Source organism: Manacus vitellinus, unplaced genomic scaffold, assembly GCF_001715985.3.
Source record: "Manacus vitellinus isolate BGI_N305 unplaced genomic scaffold, ASM171598v3 scaffold_8_pilon, whole genome shotgun sequence".
NCBI classification, from domain to species: domain Eukaryota; kingdom Metazoa; phylum Chordata; class Aves; order Passeriformes; family Pipridae; genus Manacus; species Manacus vitellinus.
The window spans coordinates 5,439,185-5,464,635 of record NW_021940864.1 but is presented as its reverse complement, the minus strand read 5'-3'; the positions used below and the strand labels follow the sequence as shown (position 1 = coordinate 5,464,635).

The window sequence follows — 25,451 nt, the reverse complement described above, 5'->3', positions numbered from 1 at the left end:
ACTGCTCAGCCTCCTTTTCTCCAAACTAGACAAGCCCAAAGTCCTCAACCGCTCGTCATAGGACATCACTCCCAGCCCTGTTGCTTGACTTCCAAATGAAAATACACACATATAGGATGTCAATATGATTGCATTGGCCTTTTGCCATCTCTGATGACTTGATGGAAACGTATTATCCTGTTGTAATGTGGCATGAGAAGTTTGTGAATGGGAGATAGCAAAACTACCTGTTACTTTTTCAGAGTAGGTTCATAAAGTTTAATATTGATTTCATAGCAGAGAGGAAATTAAGGAAATGTTGGCTTAGTTAAGTATGTAGGGTCTGCCACACTCTGTAGGGTTTTACCCAGTGTGCATGCTGTAGGTCAGAAAGCATACACGTTTATGCTTAAATTTAAATCAGAAATAGAGCAAGGATCACTCAGACAATGATTTTATTGTTTTTAACATCTTCCTTACAGCTGCTTTCCTTGCAGAAAGGCAATGTTATTTGCTCATACTTGCTGTGAACATAGAACAGATGCTCAGTTGGAACTGAAGAGGTAGGTAAGAACACAAGAAAAGGAGACAAGAACCTTTATAAAGCTTGATATCTCAACTATAAAAATGTGAATTCACATCTGTAATACAGTTCCCAAATAGCATATTGATTTTTGGTCTGCATAGTTTCATTTTGCTTGATTTTATGCAAAAGAATAGTCTTAGCAGAATAATTCATGTGTACAACATTAAGCAAAGCTGCAACATTGACATTTCATGCATTTTAATGGGATGAAATAGCAGTTAGTTTCAGATCATTTCACCCAGATAATCTAGAGATTAAAAAAACAAAATCCTTTTGGATTATTTTATGTGGAGAAAAAAAACCCTGAAAATTTGTTACATTTCTCCTGCTTTCAGTAAAACCTTAAAAAAGCAACCTTTCAGAAAAATAAATTTTCTGTCGTCTTTGCAACATCCTTCTGCAATGGGTTGTCCTATTCTTCCTTTAAAAATCTAAACAAGTAAAGCTAAGTGCAGGGAAATAAAATGAACACTGCATGTTTAAAAAACAACTAGATAAAGTTCATGGTTAGAATCAAGGAAAACTACGCATCAGAGCAAGAAATTTAATTGGGAGTCTTGTAAAAAACTTTTTTGGCAACTTAATCCATTGGATTTGTTGTCTGAGTGACTGTAGTGATTGTTAAAATGATAAAGCACATAGGTGTTATATCTGATATAGCAGGAAAAGCTGGCTTCATATTTAAGAGCAATTCAGATTGTTCTCATGGGTCAATGACATTCTGAAAACATGCGGATTTTCTTCCTCTGCAGGGATTTAGTTTGTATTGTATGTTCTAATGGAGAATGTACAATATGATGCATATCTTGTTCTATCCTGTAGGGATTTAACTTATCCATGAGTGTAATAATGACAAAACCCTACCTTTTATCACTTCTGGTAACCAGATCTACCAACAAAGGGAATAATTTCCCTCTGGCAAAGTAAAGCATTGAGGTTAAACACCTCATAATCCTTGGACAGGAGAGTCTTTATATTTCTTTTTGGTTGTTTTTTCTTCAGTAAATACAGCTATTTATTGCAACTTAGCATTTTTGACTGAAGTGAATCTTTAAGTGAAAAGCAAGAGTGCAAAATTGGTTTATCTAATATTGGCTTTTTAACGATTTTCTTTTTGTATCAGTATGTTTAGGCACCTGTGGTACACAAGGTGATTCAGAAAGAAGATAGATATAGTTTCCATCCCAAAGAGTACACTGTTTCACAAATATGCTATGTGTTTTTATGGGTGTGATATTATTTGTATCAAGAGAAATAATACATTCCTCTTAGAAATACCTACAGGAGGGAAAGTAGAATTAAGATTATGTGAGACTCTCAGTGTTTGTCTGGATTGCCAGAAACTGAAGGTGTTGCACATTTACTGCAATGTCTGCAATTTTCATTTACTCTGGACCCTGTTTTGCTAGAGCAGTTGTCATGATTGCTTCTGCTGCTGTTGTGTGTCTGCAGTACTGTCAGTGATTGCTTTACATGCCTCTGATGCCTTTATGATAAATAGCTGTAATGTATACATTTATTTTCAAACTTCTGTGCAGCTCAGCACCAAAACGAAGGAGACCAGCCACCTGACCAGTTTTCTTTGAATGATTGTTTGGAAAATTAGGCTTTTCCTAATCTGTCAAGTTGCTGTCAGGAACCATTTCCATACTACCCTTGAGCCTGGGTTTGAGCCCTGAAATTATGGTTGGCTGTCACTGTTCATATCCAAACAACACTGAGCATGGATCTCAGCTGGATTTGCTAAGGGATGGCATTAATCAGCAGTCAGTACTTTCTCCATTAGAGACCAGTTCCTGCAATTAAATGGGAAAAGACTTTGTACCTTGCAAAGGTGTGTATCTTTTTGAGATGGTTCTAGTCCAGCCAGCTGGGGGTTCCTAATAAACTTCTTGATGGCAGGCAGTGCAGTTAGTGCTGGTTCCAGCTGGGAGGGGGTACCAGGGCTGGAAGCTGAGTCAGCTGCAGCAAAGCACCAGAGTCAGCTGGATATTATATATATAATATATGGAGAGCAGCTTTCTGCTTCCCTTAGCTGCCGTCTCCCGGGAATGAAACAGAGGAGAAGCACCCATACTGAGTGTTTTAGATTTATCTGATGCTGTTAGTTGTTTCCTCACACCTTAAAATAGGGCATAGCAATCCCAGGCCATGCCTTTGTGCTGCCCCATGTCAGGGTGGTAACCCCACAGGCATTAATTTCAGCTTAAAGTCTTAAGTGTTTTGTTGTTCCTCCAAGGAAAAATGAGGAAAAATTCTCTATCCACTCTACATCTACCCACTGTGAAAGAGAAATTAATTACATCTAAGTGACATGAAGTAAATCAGAAATCAAATGTTTAGCCAGGTCAATATCCAGAATTGTAATAGGAATTTCAGGAAGGTGTTGTTTGGATAAGTTAGTATGAAGATATTATTTGGAATGTGTTGATGCCTTTTAACTGACTCTTAAAAAAAAAAAAAAAGGTACTATCAGTGTAAGCAGCAATGTTCCTTTTCAAAATCATATTAATATCTCTTTCAACCTGTTAGGCTATTGATAGCTGCTAACACTTTTTAAAAACTATGGTTGCTCCACAACAGCTAGAAAACTCTCTTCAAAGTATGCCTGTTTTCCTAATTTTCTGTTCACGGAAATGAATAGAAACCCTTCTGCAGGGTTTCTTGCACCCACTAAGGAAGCAGGAGGCATTGATTCCTTGTGGTGTGAGGCAAAGGGCTTACTTAAATTGATACCTGTTTCACGACTGAAGTTTGTGAAGAAACTGCAGAAGAATGTCTTGGAATGTCTAGATACTTTTATTGTCCTCTGATGTGTTCAGTCTTGTATTTCCCTGAAATGCATTAGATTAATTAAGCACACTGCAAATGCAGTAAATCATCCATAATGTTAAATTCATTTTTAACAGTCCAGTGTTGAGGAAAATGTTCATGAAACATTGCTCTGTGCTATGTAATGTCCAGGTGACATGAAAGTTATAGAACTATTTTTAATAATACATAGGATTTCCACAATTTTCCACTGTGATTCTTGAAATTAAGACCAAACTCCCCTCTCTGATATACCAATCTATTAACTTCCATGTGAAAACCGATTCAGTGCTGTAACCAAAAGGAGACATTGGCTTCATTGGGAACCTGAAATCAGGATATTGCCCTGTGGCACAGCGTGATCCCCTCTAGGAAGCTGTAGCACTAGTCATCATCTGACCCTATTCAATTTGGTATGTACACAAAGATACAAATGTTTTCTATTACCTCACTGTTCAAAATATTGGTAGAAACACAGAGGCTAAGTGCTAATTTAGTCTGAAAAAGTGAATATTAGAGCTGTAGCAGTCCAGTCCAAACCAGTGCCCTGATCCATCCCCCCGATACTCTGTTATTTTCTACAGTAAACTTGCTTATATTACAGCAACCCTTTTTAAAGGCACCACTGGTCCTTTTCACCGTGTTGCACAGAAGGATGCTGGTCAACCAAAATACATTTCATATTGAGAAACACTTGGGGGTTTTAACCAATCTGTGTATCTTTTCTTCATGTATTTCTTAACTGTATGATGCTCAGACAAAACTTGCTGTTGGGAAAGAACAGGATGAAGCAAAGCATCTGTTGGGCAGGGGCTGACAGTCGCAGTAAATGATGGTAGAATAGAGCCTGTCCCTTTCTTCCCTTTTCCCTTTGCCCCCCTCGGTGCACAGTGGATTAGGTTTTAATCAGTGACTGCAGTTTATGTCAATAACTTGGTTGTGCTGGTCTGGTCACAAACAACTGTGATTGTCACTTTCTGCTGTCAGGCTTGTGAGAACTGGGTTCAGAGGTAATTTAATACACAGATCAACTTGGCTTTTGTCCCAGCAAAATAATGGAATTCAACATTTCTTTCTCATGAAAACCAATGAGAATTGGTTTTTGTCTGCACTTGTTTTTGGAGGTTAGTGGTGTTATTTAAACTGGCTCAATGAAAGTATAATACTTCAGAAATTAGATACGGCAGCATTAATTAAGTGGGAAAGATCTGGTTTTGCCATGCATTTCTGTATTTTAGAGCATAACTAAAGAATTTTTGGGGCATAGTTTTCAGGGATAACTTTTCCTATCGACCAATATAATAGAGTCATCACAACAGCTGCAAGGAATTGGTTACACTGCTGGAATTCACCCGGGTGTACACAGGTTTTTTCAATGCATGCTTTTCGAAACAAAACAGTTTGATAGCAGGTGTGACCTTTAACCCTCCCTAACTTTGAAGAACTTAATCATCATCATTTGTTCAACACTGAATATATTTTGCAGGTGGAGGAAACAGAGGGGAATGTAGTTTGGTTTTGATGGGAAAGGGGGAGGATAAGGAGTGGTTGTGTTGGTATTTTTACTCCTTTTGTGTAAACCAAATTAGGCAAAGTTATTTTTTGAAAGTTCTGTCTAAAAGAAATTTTATATTCTGTTTACAAAATCTGTTTTTCCAGATCTCAGTTACAGAGATGTATTTGAAAGACAGGGTAAAGCTTGAAAAGAGAGATTTAAAACATGCCTATCCACTAAGAATTTGCATACAGAAAGGGCTGGGAGGGCTGTGTAGAGTGAATATACAAGATACATTGAGAAGATGTCAGCATCCTCCCCGGGGTGTTATCAGTTACGTGTTGATCCTTTCCAATAACTTTGTCTTGCCAGCTTTGCAGGGACCTCAGATGAGATTCTGTGCCTCGCTTTCTGAGCAAAGCCTTGAATGGTCACAGAAACCTTTATACAAGTCAGCATAATTACAAAGCTTGTACTAGCTGTTGTCCTTGGGTGGCTGTTGCATGTGCCACACTGTTGTCTGGCGTTGTTGCTCATGGCAGGGCCCATTATGACACAGATGAAAACAGGACTCACTGTCAGAAGTGACTGAGCATATTTGGAAATTCAGATCTTTACAAATAAAATCTAGAAATTCATGTTTGAACGACAGTAAATATGTCTGTTCATATTTCTCTCTCATCTGTAAACCCAAGAGTCTGTGCTGCAGTTACAAAAATCTGTTATACCCAACTCTGTAGCTTTACCCCCTTTTCCATGGATATGTGGAGGCACACGTTCAGTTTGTGCTCTGCATTGGTGCTGAATTACTGCATGAAAGGGCTTGTCTGTTCAAGCTTTTCTCTTCATACAACATCCTGTTACTGATAACGTCAGATTCAAGTTTAGTGAGTTCTGACTTCAGTACCTAGTTTCTTACAGTCCAGTCTAGCCTTAGTTGAGAAAAGCTGATTTTGTGGTTGAGGCTGTAGGTCAGATGGCAAACAGTCCCTTGAACCTGCCACAACTTCTTTTCAGGCTCAGGCAACTTACTGTTGCAAAACCGTTTCAGAACTCTGTTTGTTTGTGTTTCTGTACATTTTGGCTGCTGCTGAGTCTGTTGTTCTTGTAGTGGTACCAGAAGTTTTTGGCATCAGGTGAGAAACTGGGTATGGTCAGTACCTCTGAAGGTCAGATTTGTGCATCTTGGACTGGCAGTCTGAGGGTTGGTGACATTTCATAAATTTAATCTTCACTTTTGTGGCTGGATTTAACAAAGGATCTTTGTCTGTACCTTTCCCTAATCCTCGAGTTGCTGCAACTGCAGATTGGTTATTCTGCTTTTCTCCTGCTTTTCTCCAGCTTCCACATGGCTGCAAGGAGCAACTCTTACTACTGTGCAGTACCTACAGGCATGTCCCAGTTAACAGCTGCATAGGGTTGGAGCATTTCCAAACAACAGTGAATTACAGCTGATAGAGATTTGCTTTTATAGAATTCTTATTTCGTACAGCAGTTCTCAATTGCATTTCCATCACACTTTTGCTATCCTGTTATTTAGCAGGAATCTGTTTGAATCTGTATCTGAAGTGGCCTGTTGCTGCATAAAGAGCTGGTTTGCGTTGGATTGTACTTTTTGTTTTGTGTAACAGCATTGTGTTTCACAGGTTCAGATTTCTGTGGATTATTTCACCTTCATCTTACAGTTGCTCAGAGTTAGAGATAGATAGAGTCTGAGCAGTCCTCACACCTGGTGTGGGCATGATTATACCAGAGTATTTTGGTTCTCTTGGATGAGGATTTCAACCCAATGTGTTGAATCTTGTGCTTTGAAGGACAGCAAATTTATTTTCTGTGTACTAAATTAAGCTTTTCTGAAAATCTCTGAGGAGCCTGAGGTTTGAACTGTTATTCTGGTGGTGTGAAAGCATACAAATCTGTGCTTTTGGCAACCTCAGTGTAAAATTACTAAGTGATCTGTTTTATGCAATAGCTGTTTCTTTATTCATTGCTTTCTGTACTTTTTTAAAGGAGTAATATTAAATATGTCTTTGGTGGTGAGACAAGTCCATAACTTAACTGAAGGCATAGTATGGTTACCTCTTTGGAGTGGTTGTACATTGCAGTTGTAGACAAGAAGTTCTTGAAAGGACTTGCAAATTCTTCATGGAAGTTTTTTATTTTAAGTGAAATATATGTGAAACTTACTGATCCAATAGCTAACAAAATGAAGTCCTCACTGAGCTGCTAGATAAGAATAATTTTCACTTGGGTTTGCTATCTCCTCATCAAAATAATGTTAGATTTTTAAGAAATAAGAAAAACATGCATAAAAATTATTTTAGAGAGGTACTCTTTGTCATTCTATTTCCTGTATTATGGCAAAACAGAATTTATGGCCAAAATAATTTTTCATAATGGAATTACAAAGGTCAATTAAGAAGGTTTGTGGATTGCAAAGTCAGAGCAGGGTGTTGTGGTTGTCTGTTCCCATCATGTGCAAACTTTGTCACTATTTTCAACGGTACTGAATTTTTACCATGTTACTTTATTTGGTCTCTTGTTGAAAACTGGAAAAGCCTCTGGAATAGTAATGCCAAAAATCAGCTGCATAAAATTCCACTTTTGAAAACCCAGCTGTCTGTAGCAGTAATTATTCTCTGAATTACTTGTTTGCAAAGACTCAATTGAATATGATTGTGGGCCTTTCAAAATAACTTGTATTCCAAAATATCTGATATTTAGCATTTATTTGCTTATCCATGTATGGGAAGAATTAAACAAATTGGTAGATGCACGCATATTTCATATATTTTCAATTACTCTCTTTTTTCCTCCTTCTAGGCCAGCCAGACCATTCAAGTTACCAAAAAGGTAAGGTCCAGTGCTGTCACATGTGAGGTTTGCAGAATGTTATTCCCTGCACAATGCAAGAATAAGGAATATTCAAAGAAAATAATAATCAATCAAATTAAAACAGATTTTAAAAGAAAAAGGTGCTTCTTTATGCAGTGGGTAGTGAATTTCTGAAACTGCCATGGGAGACTGTGGAGGCAGATAGCATCAGCAAGGCTAAACAACATTTAGGAGAATTGATCTACAGTGGGTCCCTAAATAAACACTGGAAGAAAGAGACAGACAAGTTCTTTAACTTCCCTAATTGTAACACATCTGTGAATTCTGGAGGAGCAGGAAGGGGATAGAATGCAGAAGGTGGCCAAACTCATGTGCTCTATTTATGGAGAGACAAGCAGTCTCTTCATTAATACTGGGCCAGAATTTAAAAACCTGTGCAGATTTCAATGCTTCTTTTTTTCATCTATTTAATGGCATTTTTATTCCAATCTGTACCATTCTCTTTGTGTGTATGTACACGAGCATGAAAACTCCATGCCTTGGTACTTTTTTGATTAAGGGCTACTCTGAGAAGTGGCTTGGCTGTATCATCAATAATGATAAATCAACCTGACAGACAAGTTCAGAAAATTTCATCATAATGGTTTTTTCTTCTTCTAAAACCAGAAACCCCATGCAATCAGGAGCACTAGGTTTGGATTGTATATGCTCTGAAGAATGGCAGGGTCATAGAAAATAACAGAGCAACGCATCTAAAGCTGTCAATGCAACAATAATGGCAACAGGAAACCATCTCAAGTGAAAATATATTAAAAACATAATCCCTCTTTAAGATTTGCCTTCAGTAAAGAACAGGGCTGTTTGTTAAGTACCTGGTTTGGGTTACATAAATCTGTGTGTTGCTGTGAATTCAGTCACACAAATATCTGTTGCTCTAGTGACCATTTTACAATACAGACACTTTATATGGTACATTTCTGTCTCTATATGAGGGTGGGTAGTGGTTTAAGTTGAGTACATCTGCATACAGGTGCTGATTTGAAAAGCTGAACATTAGCCATGCATTATACTGTAGCTTAAAATGGGAAGGAAAACTAAACAATATCTTCTGTGCCTTCTCCTTCTGAAGAAACTATCTGAGGTCTTGGATCACCCGGGGGCAAAGTGCTTGAAACCAGTGGTGCTTTTAGTGGTGCTAAATAGCTGAGATAAATACAGATTGAATTACTGTATCTCCTAAGCATTTTGAGTTAATTAAAACATTAAGGAAAAACCAAAACCAAACCAAACCAAACCTTTTTTAAGTGTGTGAAAAACATCAGGAGGCAGTAAATTAATGAAAGCTATATGCATTTTAATGGTATGATAGCTAAAAGTCGTAGTATCATTCTAACAACTAGACTGAAAGAAGGGGCAAAATGGCATAAAGAATGGTCTTTCAGTCAGTGTCAGACTTAAGAGAATTCATCATTCAGTGCTTGAGTAGTTTGGAGGGGGAAAAAAAGAGAATAAGGTATCACTGTGGCTACATGTCTGAGTCATTACAAAACCAAAAAATAGTTTTAATTAGGCATCAAAAAGCAGTAGGTGTTATCTTGATTTAGAAAAGTGCTAAAGGATGTGCTTAGCACTAAGGATATCCTTTCTGAATGTGATTCCTCGACAGAGGAATTGATGTAAGCATTTTCCTCTTGGACTCGGGCATTTTCAGGCAAATTTACGCAGAACCAGGGCAGTGGCTTACTTTTCATGGAGAAAAGAAAAAGTAATTAAGCTCATTTTATGGCTCTTTAATGGGTGAAAAATAACTGCCATCTGTTCAGCCACGTACAGTGGGTTGGGGTTGAAGCTAGTTATAGGCAACTTGGTCGGAACCAGAGCCCTCAGCAGCACCAAACAATGCTCAGACAGGTAAAATTTAGTGTGGCTAATCCTTTTTGTCAGTTCAGGTCAACTTTGCTTATCTGAATTTCAGTTTGTGATACAAGAAATAGGACAAATTTGCAGGAGTAAACAAGCACTTACTGTTTCCAGTTTATGGCTTTATTATCACGTTAAACACTTTACCTAGGACATAGTTTCTTTTACAGCTAGTGACTGAAAGAATTTAACCAAATTAAGAGCTGCTCAGCTGAGAGTAGAAGTGTAGAGACAACATGTCAAAGTGGTAAATCTGGCACTAGTGACGAATAGGAAAATAAATCTTTTGGGTATGACTTTTATGACTGCAGAGCAAATGTCTGTAATAGCTAGTCAGTCTAGCTTGGTGTTTATGAAAACATTTAGTCCTATAAATAGGAAAACTCTCTTAGGTCATTTACTTCCCTTCACTTCTACTTTGTACAATTGCTCATTTGGAAAGCTGCCCCATTGTGATTCACTTTAATAAAAACTTTAACTTCAGATTGCTTTTCAAGCCTTTACTAATTAACCTCTTGTGTGAGAATGTAAGAGTTATTTCATTTTTGCCTAATAGGAAATTGAGATACACCCAGTGCTTTGGACTTCCTTTCTCCTTAAAGCTGCACTTAGAGCCCTATATGTGCCTATTTCCACAAGCTATGGAAAGTCAGCCATAAACTTCCTCACTGCTGTGGATTTTACAGTTAGAATGTTGGGAAAACATTGCTGGAGTGAAGAGATGGCCATTCCCTCCCTCTCAGCAGCAGGACAGAAAAATTCTGTAGAGCTGGTAGTTGTACTGTGATTAGCTAATAAGTTGCTCTTAAAACTGAAAAAGAGCCATGATCTTTTAAGACAATAGAAATAACTAAAGGATAAGTAAAGCTATAAACTTTCATGTTACACTGCTTGTAAGTTGAGGAGGAAGTAAGAGTGTAGGTCTTCTTGATCAATATTTAGTGTGTACAGAGACCATCCGTATAGAATGATTCATAGCCTATAATTATTTTTCTAATGTCTTTTAAACTTTATGGGACTTCCTGTACTCTGTTTACTTTAGACAATGTTGTTTTTGAAACATAAACTCTACGAATTCAAGTCTTTACTGTAAGAAAAATTATTTAGAAATTAAGATTTCTGGGTATCACCTAATTTCTGATACTTTTCTGTGAATTTAACAAAAATAAAAATATTTTACAAAATTAATGAAAGCTAGATTTGCATATAAAAATTCTTGCACTCTTAAAATTTAGAATGAACTAGGTGTTAAAATGGAAGGATGTGTGTTATGCTAGAAGACTAGATAGCTAATGCTGATTAGTGTATGTATTGTGTTGCTGCTCCCTCGCATCTTTGAATTTACAAGAGATTTCATGGATCATTAGTATGTAGGGCTTGAGTATTTTTTTAATGACTGTTGTAAAAATAGGGGAAATGTTTTCTTTTGGGTTCTACTTTAAAAGTGATTTTTTTTTCTCTCTTTGATTTTTTTTTTCTTTAAAATGCTTAAGTTTTCAAAAACGAAATAGTGATGTCTTTCTATCATTAATTTTTTAACAAGGTATCTAGTTTTAGTGATCCCCAATCATGGATAATATCCATGCCAAACATAAAGTTAAGGAAAAAGTATTTATATAAAAAAAAAATGTATTTAATCTTAAGCAACAGTTTTCAATTCACATTTTTTGGGGGGGGCATTTTTTTGTGTAAAAGTATTTTATGTGAATTATTGCTGTGGCAGTTTTAAATACTGAACATGTACTAAACAACAGAAATATCTATTTTAGTCCACAGTTAATCATCTTTGTAGCAGGACGAAGAAGATCTAAGATAAAGCCTGCATTTTTGTCAGAATCCTGAGGGGAAAAAATAATAGTCTGATATGAAAAGCTTTCTGTATAAGAATAGAAAGTTTTAAGGAGATTTGATAGAAAGATGGAGGGGGGTTCTTACTTTAAGAAAAAGGAAAAAAACCCAACAAATGTGTGGAAAAAATGTTTCCAAATGGCTTCTGTCCATTAGTGATAGCCAGCTTAATTTCCTGTAAGAGTAACAAAGAACAGAGGTCAGTGTTTCAACACAGCTCTTTGGAGAAGTGTGGATTAATTTTGTGTATAACTTTCATTTCTGTGACATCTCTCTCTGCCCCTCTCCCGTAGCTATGCCGCGCTAATCGCAGACTGGCCTGTGGTGGTCCTGGGCATGTGCACCGTGTTAATTGTGGTGTGTGCCCTGGTTGGAATATTAGTTCCAGATCTTCCAGATTTCTCTGATCCACTGCTCGTAAGTAAATATTAATCAATAAGTATTTTCTGTTTGCTGTTTTTTCAGTGACGCCAGGAAACGGCAAATGCAAGTACAGTGATTGGTGGGTTCCTCTTGAATTGAGATCTGCCCAGAGAGAAAAACTGAGCCTTAGTATGCCTGAAAAAGTTCCCTGTACTATGAATCTGTTTGGGAAACAATTTACAGGGAGACTCAACTGGTAGTGAGCTTGCAGAAGCAATTTCTGTCTAATGAATCCATGAAAAAAATTAGTTGTTAAAGACCCTTGCAATTCCTCTAGTTACAAAAGAAAAAAGTATGAAATCTTGACATTGGAACAGCAAATGGTGATACAAAGCAGCAGTGACCATCAGAGAGTGCTATCCACTAGTTTAAATTCTCTCTGCATTTTGGTATTGAAAGGTCATATGTCCTTTAGCAGAACTGCTGTAGATTGATAATGTAAATGCATCCCAGTTTTCGATGTACGGCACAGTACAACACAGACCATACGTTCTAAATCAGGTTTCAAAGAGTGGGGGCCAGTATTTAAGGAAAGGGCATTCCAATGGCCTTCTGGGGATGAAATGATATCCGTATTGGAAAACTAAATGAAATTTTTATCAGATTCTATTAAATACTGAGCTCATTTCTTACTTTTCCTGAACTGTCTTACCCAGGAGTAACTTTCAGGACTTTTTATTGAAAATATTACATTTAATTATTAACTTCAAATGAAAATATACTGTTCCAATAAGTTATTGTTATTTATAGGATAGTATGTATATCTGTACATATCCATATGTAATGGATATTTCTTGAAAACAGTCAAGTTGTTAAAATTGTTTCAATGTCACTTTTAAAATTAGGTAAAGATTTGACTTACTCTTGGAGAAATAGAGCAGATATACTTTAGAGTTCTTTAATCATATTTAATCAATAAAGAGTGATAATTGAGATAATGAAGAGGACTTTGTAGAATGCCCTTACTCTGAAAACTAAGTGTTGAACGTTTGGTAGACTAAATCATCTCTTCTCGGGGAGAGAAGTGGTACGTGCGAGAATTCTTAATCCCTCGTCACTCTGTACAGTCAGTCATTATTTTGTCTGACCTGTCATAAAGCATTTTACCTTTAGAAGTAGATGCCTGGAGTAATTATGCTTCATAATGAAAACTATCCATCACTTTGATCATGTTTCCGCTTTCCCATTTGAGCTAAAGAATGAAAACTATTAATGGAATTTTGTGATTTTCTCCTCTTAGGGTTTTGAACCAAGAGGGACAGCCATAGGACAGAGGTTGGTCACATGGAACAATATGGTGAAAAACACAGGGTACAAAGCAACACTTGCAAACTATCCTTTCAAATATGCAGATGAGCAAGCTAAAAGGTAGGAATTTGTATTTTAAATGTATTTTATTTTACTAGTGTTTTTTGTTTGTGCGTAGTACTTGCACTGGTACCCTCAGAAGTTAATATATGTACTTCCACTGATTTCAATAAATTTTGAGTCTGATAATCTGCAATTCTCAAGGCCTTTCAAATCAGGCTAGATATTTCCCATCGCAAACTCTTAAAAGGTGTTTAATTTTAGTTTTCTCTTAGAGTTATGGATGTTTTCAGAATTAGACTCGATGTCATTTCCTTCAAAGTCTCTCAATTTAAAGAAAAAAATTAATGTTTCAGTTTTTGTATATCAAAGGCACATTGGTAAAAATATGTTTTATCATATGTAAGAGCTGTTAAGGTGTGTGATGTGTTTCGATGCTCCTTCTTTTAACAATTTCTTTGCTAAGTTAAGGTAAAACTATTTATTCTGGTTTAGTCATCAAGATGACAGATGGTCAGATGATCACTATGAAAGAGAGAAGAGGCAAGCAGACTGGAACTTCCACAAGGATACCTTTTTCTGTGACATTCCAAGTAAGTGAAGAAATGATGTAAGGAACGTTAAAATCTTCTGTCAGTTGAATGTTTTCTGAACTCTTCTATGCATTCTATGCCATGTAGGAAAATATTTTTTGCTTAGCATATATGCACAATAAGCACTTTCTGTGTGTGGAACTCTTGAGAAAATTGAGCTGAAATGTTCTCTTGGTTCTTCCTCGGAAGCAATTGTATTTACTTAAAGTGCTTCCTTTAAGTGTTTCCATTTCCTGTAAAGAATTTTATTAGTTCTTGGTGATGCTAATCATTGTAAAAGCAGTGCTTTGTGTGTGACTATAGAGGTAGAGCTTAAATCACTTTAGGGAAGAAGTTGTGTTTATCTGTGCCATTAGCTTAGTTCTAGAAAACCTAAATCAAAATACTTTTCCTCTGTATATCTGAAAAGACATCCACTGATCATCTTGTAGAGAATTTGGGGATTTGTTTAGGGAAAAAAAAAATGCACACCAAAAAAAATCCCTAAAAGAAACAAAGATAAAAAATCCCCACCTTAAAACAGTGGGGGCTTATGAAGCTGACCAAGTCAAACTAGAGGACAAAAAAAGACAAAGAAATCTATTGACCTTTTACAGGGCATACTGCAGAACTTTGATAAGTCCTGTTCTGGCAGAGAGCATGCATTAGCAGATGTAGATCTTGCCTTTGTTCATATAACGACTTGAGCTCTTTTGCGGCAACTTCCACATGTGAGGACTGATAACAGAGCACAAAAACATAATTGTGAAATTATTTGTTTATATGACTTGATCTAAGAGAGGGATGACCAGTGAAAACTGGGGTGAAGAACAGATTTTATTATTTTTTTTTTCAATTACAGGATGGTCTTATATTTAAGTGAGAGGCTGTGAGCGAGGTCGTCATTTCTGCTCATGTGAGCAGAACCGAGTTAGACTGAGCATAGCATGAGTAAGGAAGAGGAAATGTACTCGAAACTCTGCTGAGCATTAACTGCAACTTGAAGGAGAATTAACTCCTCTTATCCTGCCTGCTGTTTCTGCACAGTCTCAGTCTCATTCTTTCCACTGCTGTTTCTGTGTAGTCTCAGTTGTGACAGTCATGAAGGAATTGTGCTTCTATGGGAAAATTTGCCAGTCCATTATGTAAAGAAAACAGTTGATTTCCTCTTGACCCATTTTTGTCATTCCTGGTATCTTTCTTTGTCTGCTCCAGGATCTGCAGATTTCACTTCCCTTGATCCTAAAGCATAGTCTGACATCATAAAGCACAACCCCCAAGTCTTTTCATTACAGTCTTGTGGAAGGCAAAAATTCTACAGATTCACAGCAGTGGGAAAAATTCAGCCTTTTGTTCTTTTGGAATATTTTAATTAATGTGATAATGTTTTTTAACCCAAAGTACCATATTGTGTTAGGCAGTACCATATATTTCTGTTTGTATCTGTTTCCCTCGTGAGCTATGCATTCAGATCTCACTGCCACTAAGCAATTATTTCCCTTCCTAAAAACTGTCTTCTGATAAATGCGATTTAATTTGTAATTTAAGCTCTGTGTGTCTAAACTGTGGAATTCTTAAAAATGGCCTCAAGGATATCGCAACAATTTCCACTCCAGTCATTTGCTTCTAAAGCAAAAACATTCTTGTAGAAACAGCTTTATAATTATTATTTATATTCCCAAATGACTTACTAAATCAGCCTTTGATTACTATTATCAGCGTACTGCCATTATGCTGTGCCAAGAATTTCATAGTTTGCTGATTAGATCTTTTGATTTTTATTTGTTTGTCATATTTCAGAAGATAGTTTGCTTGAATAGAAGTCTGTAGAGCTTCTAAGTGGTATATAGTATTGAAGATGCCATATTTACTATAAGCACTTTAAGGAAATAGAAACTTTCATGTGGAGCGAGTCTTAGAGATAAATAGCTCATCTTGAAAAGAAGGTGAATTCCCGTGACCTGACAAAGATTTCATCTGTGTCATTTGAACAGTGGGGTTTTACCTCAGCCTTTGATACCAGGCACACCCAAACAATCAATAAACCCCCCCTGTTGTAATTTCAGGTGATCGCTATTCACGAGTGGTGTTTACATCAACAGAAGGAGAGAATTTATGGAATTTGAATGCAATTAAGTCAATGTGCAATGTAGATAACTTGAGGGTAAGTAAATATGGCATTTAATTTGTTTAACTTGCAGATATGGAGCATGTATTTGAAATTTTGTTTTGCTGCCCGTTGCCATCCAGCGTATGAGAGGACTTCACATTGTTCCCATCCTGTCAAACAGTCAGTCAGCATGCAGGCAGAGTTAAAAAACAATTTTCAGTTTGTAAATCAGAGTACTTAGGGGGATTTCTTTGGTTTTGCTGCTAATAACATCCAGAATGGGGTAGAGGAGGGTTGCTTCAGGAGTTTTTTTGCAGAATATGGACTGTTAACATTCGCTATGTGTTTCCTCATAGAATATAATTCCATGGAGTTTTGTTATTGTTTCCCAGCAAAAAATTAATTTTGCTTGCTTTTTCACCTTCAGGTGAACTGGCTGCATCCTCATAGCATATGCAGTTTTCTCTGACTCCCAGTGGGGTCACTCAATTTCTTTTTCTCTTAGTTTAAATGGAGATCATGTGGATATCAACAGAACATAGATACAGTAGCTAGAAATATAGCCCACTTAATTAGATGTGGATAATGATGCATACAGAGAAATATTAGTTTTCTCTTCAGAACTGAGGAAGTGAAAGACAACGTTTTGTCATTGTCTGTCTGGCCCCGTGTATTTTTACTTGACTTTCCTTGTACTTGGTACCCTGCATAGTCAAAATAACCTTTGGAATAGCCAGGTTCAGAGGCTACTGTACAACCAGCTTCTTTTACATGTGTTACAAAGTAATTTAGCACTCTGATTGAAATCAATGTCCGGTTTTGACTGAAGGAAGTTAACTGACAAAGGCTGAAATAAAACAAGCATCCAAATAGTACATTTGTAAAATATAAGCTTGTCACTTGCTGGAGTGAACTCCTTTGAACTGCTGGGTAGCCATGAACTTTTGCATTGGCAAATTTGCATGGAAATAAAGCAATAAGGTTTTCTTCTGTTAATATTGATCTATTTATTTCCATTTTTTCCTCCTTCAGAACAAAAGTAATCATAAACAAATCCATATTATACCACATTTATTTAATGAGGATATTTTTATTATTAGATTTGTTTATCATTGCCTTTTAGACAACTGTGTTAATTTAGCAAATTCCCAAATATTTTCCCTACAACAGCTGTCATTTGCTTTGTTAAAATGTTGAGCTGTAGTGAAACATTGTGTAATGAATCTCCCTTGCACTCTGCTGACAGGCATTTTGTCCTGGTTGGCCTCACTTGGTGGAAGTCGTTTTCGTCCTCATGTCCTCATGAAGTGTTCCTTATTTCCCCATCAAAGATTATTGCACTGACAGGATGGCTCATGTGCTTGTTCTGTATCTCTTTTGATCAGAATGAGCCAGGTGAGAGCAAAGTACAGTATTTAAACTAACCCAACTCAGTTTTGCATGAACTGAGTTAGGGAGTAATCATACTGCCAGTTCAATCAGGAGATTCAGTGGAGTAATTTACAAGGGTAAAAACTGAGAGTTAGGGATGAGATACTAAACTGTTGAAGTTTAGTAACATAGGCAGCTAATGCAGGTAAATCCCAGGTAGTATAGGTCATTGCAAAGCAATGCAGTCTGAATTAAAAAACCATAATAATTCTATTCAACAGAAGACAGTTAATTACCTCTGAAGAATAATCTCTGTGATGATTGCATTACTCTTGAGGAATTTTTCTTTTGTTCCTCCCTGTATGCACACTTTGATAATAATGTATTATTTCAAACGCTGCTTTGCTTTCTGAGGGAAGGATGAAACTACTTCAAAAAGAAAGCACCACACATCTTATATCCATAAAACCAGCTCTTCCTTTGAAATAAGAACACTTCAGAAAATTAAATTTTGGCTATTTCATCTACATCCACAGTTGTGTAGATATTTATAGAGGAAATTGTTGCAAATAATGTTTCTGTGGATCTTTATTTGTAATTTACTTGTAATTTACTTCAGAATATAGTAATTGAATACCACAGCTGAGCAGAATAACAGTGCCTCATGATAGCATCATTGATTTTTAGCTAGTTAGTTTACAAAACAGAGTTATATGGTTAGGTCTTGCAATCATTGTTGGTCTGTGTATGTAAATTTATAATAAAAATTAGATATTTAGGGCTCAGAAAGGGCTGAGGCTTTTTTCATAATTTCTTTTTTTAAATGCTTGTTACTTACAAATAACATTTTTAAATTATTTAAACACTTTCTAACAGTTTTCAAGGACTTTTAACACTTCTTGGAACTCACAAAGTGCTGTGCTATGCCCCACTTGTGAATGCTGAGCAGCCAGTCCCTAGGGAGGATGCTGACTTGCACAGCAGTGATCGGAAGAAATCTATGACTCCAGTGACCTTCTGGTCTTATGAACTCTCTTGTGGCTCTAGTTATTTTTGCTGTTGAATTCAAGCTTGCCTAGCGCCACGGTTCTGTTGAAATAAGTGGCAGAGCTTTCTCTGCCCAAAGATGGGAAAATCAGACACTATTTTCTGCAAATCCAAACCTTAGAATTTGTATATTTTTCTGATGATAAGCAGGATTTCAGCACCAAGCTTTAGCATGGAACTGACAGTATATCCTCATGTGTTAATTGTATTCCCATCTGCTTGTAGCTATTTTGACTATATGTTTTACTGACACTTAGGGGCTCCATCCTGCAGCTGCTCAGCATATGGTAGTCCTATAATCTTTATGGAAACTCTATATACAAAATAGTTACAGGAGGGGCTCTAACTTTTTACTAGTTGAATAAGAAGAGCCTTTCTTTTTTTCACCTGTTAATTGCAGAATGTTTTCCCTATAAACCATAAACTGTTATTTTATAAGCTTCAAAGACTGTGTGTTATCTCTTCAGACTGCTTCCCCAAAACTGTGTATTCGTGAATGTCTGTTACTGCAGAGATCCATTTGGGCAGATCTGCCCACAGATGCAGCATGTGTGCAGGTTGCACTGCTTGATTTCCTTACTTGTTCCAAAATAAATTAAAATGTTGCCAGTGGCAGACCAGGCCTGGCAACAGCAAAAACGGCCTTTTCAGTTCTTTTGGATCACCAACAAAGCTCAGTGCTACAACCTATTAACATTTTTACGTAGTATTTTAGTGAGCTATCAGGACCTAAATTTTGTATTTTAATTTCTAATTTCCAGCTGCCAGCTCATGTTACTTTACCTTTGGCAGCAGTTACTTCAGCAGTGGATGTTTATGGCCTGCAGCGAGTGTTGAAGAACAGTATATATACCTCATTGTCCCATCTTGAACTTGAATACATAGAGAAGACAATACAAACCTTTCCTCCCAATTTGCCTATTATATCCTCATAGGACTAACCTGGAGATGTGCCATGAAAAACACAGATATGCTATTCCAGTGCTTCCTTTTATTTAGTAGGTTGTTCAGTTTTTCCTGAGTTTGCATGTGTGAGTGTTTTTATCTGGAAACAATCAAATGTGAATTATCCTGTTTTTTGAGAATGCCAGTTTGTTATTGTTCAGAAACTGGTTGACAAAATTTAGTCCATATTAGAGCTTTTATAACTGCCATGAGAATCCCCAAGTGCGTTTTGTGTGTGTTATAAAGGACTGCTAATAATAAACCTGCGCAATTTTGCAGAAGAAAAAAGAAGGGAAAAAAAAGAGACTGTGGTTTACTTCAGTTCACCTAAATTTAAGGCATACATAGATAATGGTTGCAGGGCCCAATCCTGTAAACTGAAGCACATGGCTGTATTAACGTGATTGTACTAATATGTGTAACTAATTCTGTGTAACTTGATGAAGGCTGAACTTTTACATACGTCTATATACATATTAGGCTACATAAGGACTAATTCTACTTTGTCACATATAACAGGCTGCAAGTTCTGTTTTTTAACATTTATGTTTCTTGTGCCCTACCAAGATTGAGTTTTTTCAACTTGAGAAAATTTCCTTTATCTAACCTTGCTACTTAAGAGTTTCACTTCTGTTTTATTGATTCAGTTTTGCATAGAAGTGCCTTACAGTGATTTGGCTAAATCATGCTTTTACTGACTTCAGCTAAGTCTGGAATATTCTTGAAGCAGAAGAATATCCCCATAAGGGATTAACACTCATTCAGTTCAGGAGAGTCCTTAACGAAGATGTTAAAATTGCTATTGTCTCTGTAAAACTCTGGGAGGAGTTCCTGACCTTTGGGCAGTCGCTTGAGTTGGCAACAGCAGTCCTCCCCCATGTCCCAGCTTTCCCCTCTCTGCACTTGCCACTGGTGTCTGCTTGTCCCCATGACTTCTCTGGCCTTGCTGCTGCTGCTGCAGCTTCCTCCACTCCACTCCTGAGTCAACTCTTTGGACTTTGTCCCACCACGGGTGCAGCAGGCAGAGGCATGACTGTTGTCTCTGTGCATCAGGGCTTATTTTGGGGTGCTTCGTGACAGTGGAATTATCTTGTGCTTTGGAAATCCTGCATGACTTAGGGACGTTCAGTGCCTGGGTGGCAGGCTGAGCAGGTCGGGGGCAGAGTCTGTCAGCAGCACAAGAGCTAAAAGAGAGTCATAAAGTCAGGGTTGTAGAGGAGAGGTCAGGTGATGGAAGTCGTCTGTCACATCCTTTCTTTCTGGATGGTAAGTCTCCTAGGAACTTCAGGGTATGATTCCAAGCAGAATGAAACTTCACTGATTTATGGCTGATTGGTTATTTTCAGGAATATAGCATGAGATAACAGAAGAGAATTAACTGTCCTCAGTCTGGAAAGAAACAAAATACCTCAGCGTATCTTCAGACAATAGAAATACAATACTCTTAATGCTTGTGTCAATTCTGTGCCACTGTGATGAGTTACTGCTGGTTTAGTCTGCTGCATGTAAGAGGATACATATCAAAAACAGTGTGTGTGGAAATAAGAATTTAAAATGTTTACACAGAAGGACCGTAAACTGCATTTTCATAATTTTCGGTTGGTTTTGTGGGGGGTTGGGGGAGAAGTAGGGGTTGGATTGGGTTGGTTTTTTTGTTTGTTTGGAGGTTTTTTGTGAGTGAACGTTTCTAATAATTTGGACTGTTACTTTAAACTGGACTGTTTACCCTGCCTGTCTTTATACAGATCAGATCCCATTCCCAGTTTGGTGACCTTTGCCAGAGAGCCACTGCTGCTTCATGCTGTCCCAGCTGGACACTGGGCAACTATATTGCTATTCTGAACAACAGGTCATCGTGTCAAAAAATTGTAGAACGGGACGTCTCTCACACCCTAAAGCTGCTTCGCACATGTGCCAAATACTACTACAATGGAACCCTGGGGCCGGACTGCTGGGATATGAATGCCAAAAGGAAGGACCAACTCAAGTGTACAAACGTACCTCGCAAATGTACCAAGTACAATGCTGTTTACCAGATCCTTCACTACCTAGTGGACAAGGATTTTCTAAGCCCAAAGACAGCTGATTATGTCTTACCAGCTTTAAAATACAGCATGCTCTTCTCCCCGACTGAGAAAGGGGAAAGCATGATGAGTATTTACCTAGATAACTTTGAGAACTGGAACGCTTCTGATGGTGTAACAACCGTCACAGGGATTGAGTTTGGAATAAAACATAGGTTGTTTCAAGATTACCTGTTGATGGATACTGTGTATCCTGCCATAGCCATTGTAATTGTTCTGTTAGTTATGTGTGTGTACACGAAGTCCATGTTTATCACGCTGATGACTATGTTTGCAATAATTAGTTCCTTGATTATTTCTTATTTTCTCTATCGGGTAGTATTTAATTTTGAGTTCTTTCCATTCATGAATCTCACGGCATTAATTATCCTTGTTGGGATTGGAGCAGACGATGCTTTTGTCTTATGTGACGTTTGGAACTACACGAAGTTTGATAAACCTCATGCTGGAACCTCTGAGACAGTGAGCATCACGTTGCAGCACGCTGCTCTTTCCATGTTTGTCACGAGTTTTACAACCGCTGCTGCCTTCTATGCGAATTACGTCAGCAATATCACAGCAATCAGGTGTTTTGGTGTCTATGCTGGCACTGCCATTTTGGTGAATTACGTTTTGATGGTTACATGGCTGCCTGCTGTAGTTGTATTACATGAACGATACCTTCTCAATATTTTCAGTTGCTTTAAGAAACCTCAGCAGAGGGTATACAACAACAAAAACTGCTGGACAGTGTTGTGCCAAATGTTCCACAAGATTATTTTTGCGGTTTCAGAAGCATCCAGGATATTTTTTGAAAAAGTTTTGCCATGCATTGTTATCAAATTTCGATATATTTGGCTCTTCTGGTTCCTTGCCTTAACAATTGGTGGAGCATATATTGTGTGTGTAAATCCAAAGATGAAACTGCCGTCGCTGGAGCTCTCTGAGTTTCAGGTATTTAGGTCTTCCCACCCATTTGAGCGATACGATGCAGAATACAAAAAACTTTTTATGTTTGAACGTGTCCACCATGGAGAGGAGCTCCACATGCCCATTACAGTAATCTGGGGTGTGACACCTGAGGATAATGGTGACCCTTTAAACCCTAAAAGCAAAGGAAAGCTGCAGCTAGATACCAGTTTTAATATTGCTAGCCCAGCTTCACAGGTCTGGATTTTACGTTTCTGTCAGAAGTTAAGAAACCAAACCTTTTTTTATCAGACTGAAGAACAAGATTTCACAAGCTGCTTCATTGAAACATTTAAGCAGTGGATGGAAAATCAAGACTGTGATGAGCCATCTCTTTCCCCCTGCTGCAGCCACTGGAGCTTTCCATACAAACAAGAAGTTTTTGAATTATGTATCAAGAGAGCTATAATGGAGCTAGAAAGAAGCACAGGGTACCATTTAGATAGCAAAACCCCAGGGCCTCGCTTTGACCTTAATGACACCATCAGGGCCGTGGTGTTGGAGTTCCAAAGCACCTACCTCTTCACCCTGGCTTATGAGAAAATGCATCAGTTCTACAAAGAGGTGGACTCATGGATTTCAAATGAACTTAGTTCTGCTCCTGAAGGTCTTAGCAATGGTTGGTTTGTGAGTAACCTTGAATTTTATGATCTTCAGGACAGTCTTTCTGATGGTACTCTGATTGCCATGGGTCTTTCAGTTGCTGTTGCATTTAGTGTAATGCTTCTTACAACTTGGAATATAATCATAAGCCTCTATGCAATAGTTTCAATAGCCGGAACTATTTTCGTCACTGTAGGTTCTCTGGTTCTTCTGGGATGGGAGCTAAATGTGTTAGAATCTGTCACAATTTCAGTGGCCGTTGGCTTATCAGTAGACTTTGCTGTTCATTATGGAGTGGCTTATCGCTTAGCCCCTGACCCTGACCGAGAGGGAAAAGTTATTTTTTCTCTAAGCCGTATGGGTTCTGCTATTGCAATGGCTGCCTTGACTACATTTGTAGCTGGAGCAATGATGATGCCCTCAACAGTGTTGGCGTACACGCAGCTTGGCACTTTTATGATGCTTATAATGTGCATTAGCTGGGCTTTTGCAACGTTCTTCTTTCAGTGCATGTGCCGATGCCTTGGACCCCAGGGCACTTGTGGCCAGATCCCACTACCAAAAAAACTGCGGTGTAATGCCTTCTCTCAGACCTTTTCAGGAGGCCAAGGAGGCAGAGGTCACAATAAATCACATTCTGTTAGCAAGTATCAGCTGGACTCCAGAAGTCAAAAACCAGAAATGGAGCATGAGCACTATGAGCTTGAGCCCCTGGCGTCACAAACCGGTATCTGCAACCCCGCAGAGAAGGTGACATATGAAGAAACTCATATCTGCTCAGAGCTCTTCAGCAGCAGGCCCCAAAACCTGTGTGTGCCAATGCATCCAGCCTATAATAGTGAAGTGAGTAAAAGCATAAAAAATGTTGCTGGTTCAGCTGTGCTGCAGACTTCTATTGACCAACACACCATATGCCCAGTTTTCTCTCAAAACAGGCAGTGCAGCTGTCCTGATGCATATAAGCAAGTGACAGTGAAGTGGAGTCCACACTCATGTCAGCAGTTAAGTGACACCTTCTGTTACCAGTGTTCTCCTTCTCCGGGAACTGTACAGATCCAGAGTTCTGTAGCTCCTATAAATGCTTTACAGCAAGCTGCTGAAGGTTATGTACATCCAGTCCAGCATGTCCTCCACTGCAGTTGCCTTCAAGGAAGGCTCAAAAGAACGATGACGCAGAACTCTCTGCCTAAAAATTTTTTCCTCCAGTCCATGCAACAGTTTCAGGCACATCAAAGAATAAACAGGACAGATACACACGCTCATCAAAACCCAGAGGAAAATGTAAGAACTGTTCCGAAGGTGATGAGCTCCTCACAGTTTCTCTGCCGAAACGCAGGACCTCTAATAGTACGTTGCTCTGAATGTGAGAACAGCATCTCAAATAACCAAAAGGGATTGTGTCAGCAGACAGACAAGTGTGATGAAAAGGGTGGTACAGAAGCGAATGGGGTTGAAAGCAAGAAAGCCTCTCTGTCCAAGCAGAAAAAAGAGAAAGCTGAGAGCAAGGTAGATCAGCATTCTTTGCAGAATGAGCAGGTTTTGAAGGCTGACCAAAATGATAAAAAGCACCTGCTGAGTAGGTCAGTGAGAGAGGCTCACCACGAGGGTTGCCATGAAAGTTCACACTGTTGTGGCAAGGCTATCGCAGTGAAGTGCAATTCTGTTGACTGTCAAATGCCAAACATCGAAGCCAATGTGCCTCCTATGTTAATGCGCCCAGAACTTTCCAATGAAAGTTTGTTAATAAAAACACTATAATAAACCTTTAATTTGGCAATCCTGTGTCTTTCTTCTAAAAGTTAAGTTTAAAACACTAAAAAAAGGAAAGTTCTGAATAAATATGAATTATAATTTGCCTTTTGGAATGAAAAATGTATTTTATAGAACAGTAACATTTATACATTTCATAAAGCCATGACGTGTAGTAAAACCTGATGTTGTCCAGAATGTTTTTTTGCCGTAACTCATAAGATGGATTACGCTTCATTTAGTTTCTTTCCAAGGGATTAGGGTTTGATTTCTCCTTATAAACCATCTCAAGAAACAAAGTGTCACGAAGAAAATCCCTTTTTCTGAAGCCAGGGCTTGTGAGATTGATAATATATGGGTCAGACTGAGATGGCCACATTTCCTGAGTACATTACTTACCTTTATTCTACTGCTGCATTGGCAGGCTTATGCACACCTTGAAACAGTGGCAGAACTATAATTGTTTTCATTCAAGTTTGTCTGAAAGACCAGCTCTTCAGGGCAGGCTATTTTGGAATATTTTTTATCTATTCATGCTGACAAAATCTGAAGAAAGGCTCTTGGAAGCCAACAGCATGTGCACTGCCCTTGTTGCATTTCTGTGTATATTGTGCAGTAAAACATTTTAAACTGCCCTTTCTGGCAGTTACTATAAAGACTTTACCATTAAATACCAGAGAATACAGGTGAAAACAATAGTAAGTGAACGTTATTTACTTCTCAGTAATGACAAGAAAAATACAGTTTCTGTGGATGACAGATGTATGTACATAAAATCAGGGCTTATAAAATTGGGTAGGAAGTGCCTTTCAGTGCT

At 37.9% G+C, this 25,451-nt stretch overlaps 1 protein-coding gene across 1 annotated transcript in view; it reads left to right on the top strand.

Moving 5' to 3' along the window:
* Positions 1-24,796, top strand: part of DISP1 (dispatched RND transporter family member 1) — a 68,538-nt gene extending 43,742 nt beyond the window's left edge. The window contains exons 3-9 of the mRNA XM_025896383.2: positions 462-542; positions 7,695-7,724; positions 11,768-11,891; positions 13,138-13,265; positions 13,701-13,798; positions 15,844-15,941; positions 20,996-24,796. Coding sequence (XP_025752168.2) covers positions 462-542; positions 7,695-7,724; positions 11,768-11,891; positions 13,138-13,265; positions 13,701-13,798; positions 15,844-15,941; positions 20,996-24,643 — 4,207 coding nt within the window. The 3' untranslated portion in view covers positions 24,644-24,796. The remainder of the gene's footprint in view (positions 1-461; positions 543-7,694; positions 7,725-11,767; positions 11,892-13,137; positions 13,266-13,700; positions 13,799-15,843; positions 15,942-20,995) is intronic.
* The last annotated feature ends 655 nt before the right edge of the window (positions 24,797-25,451 follow it).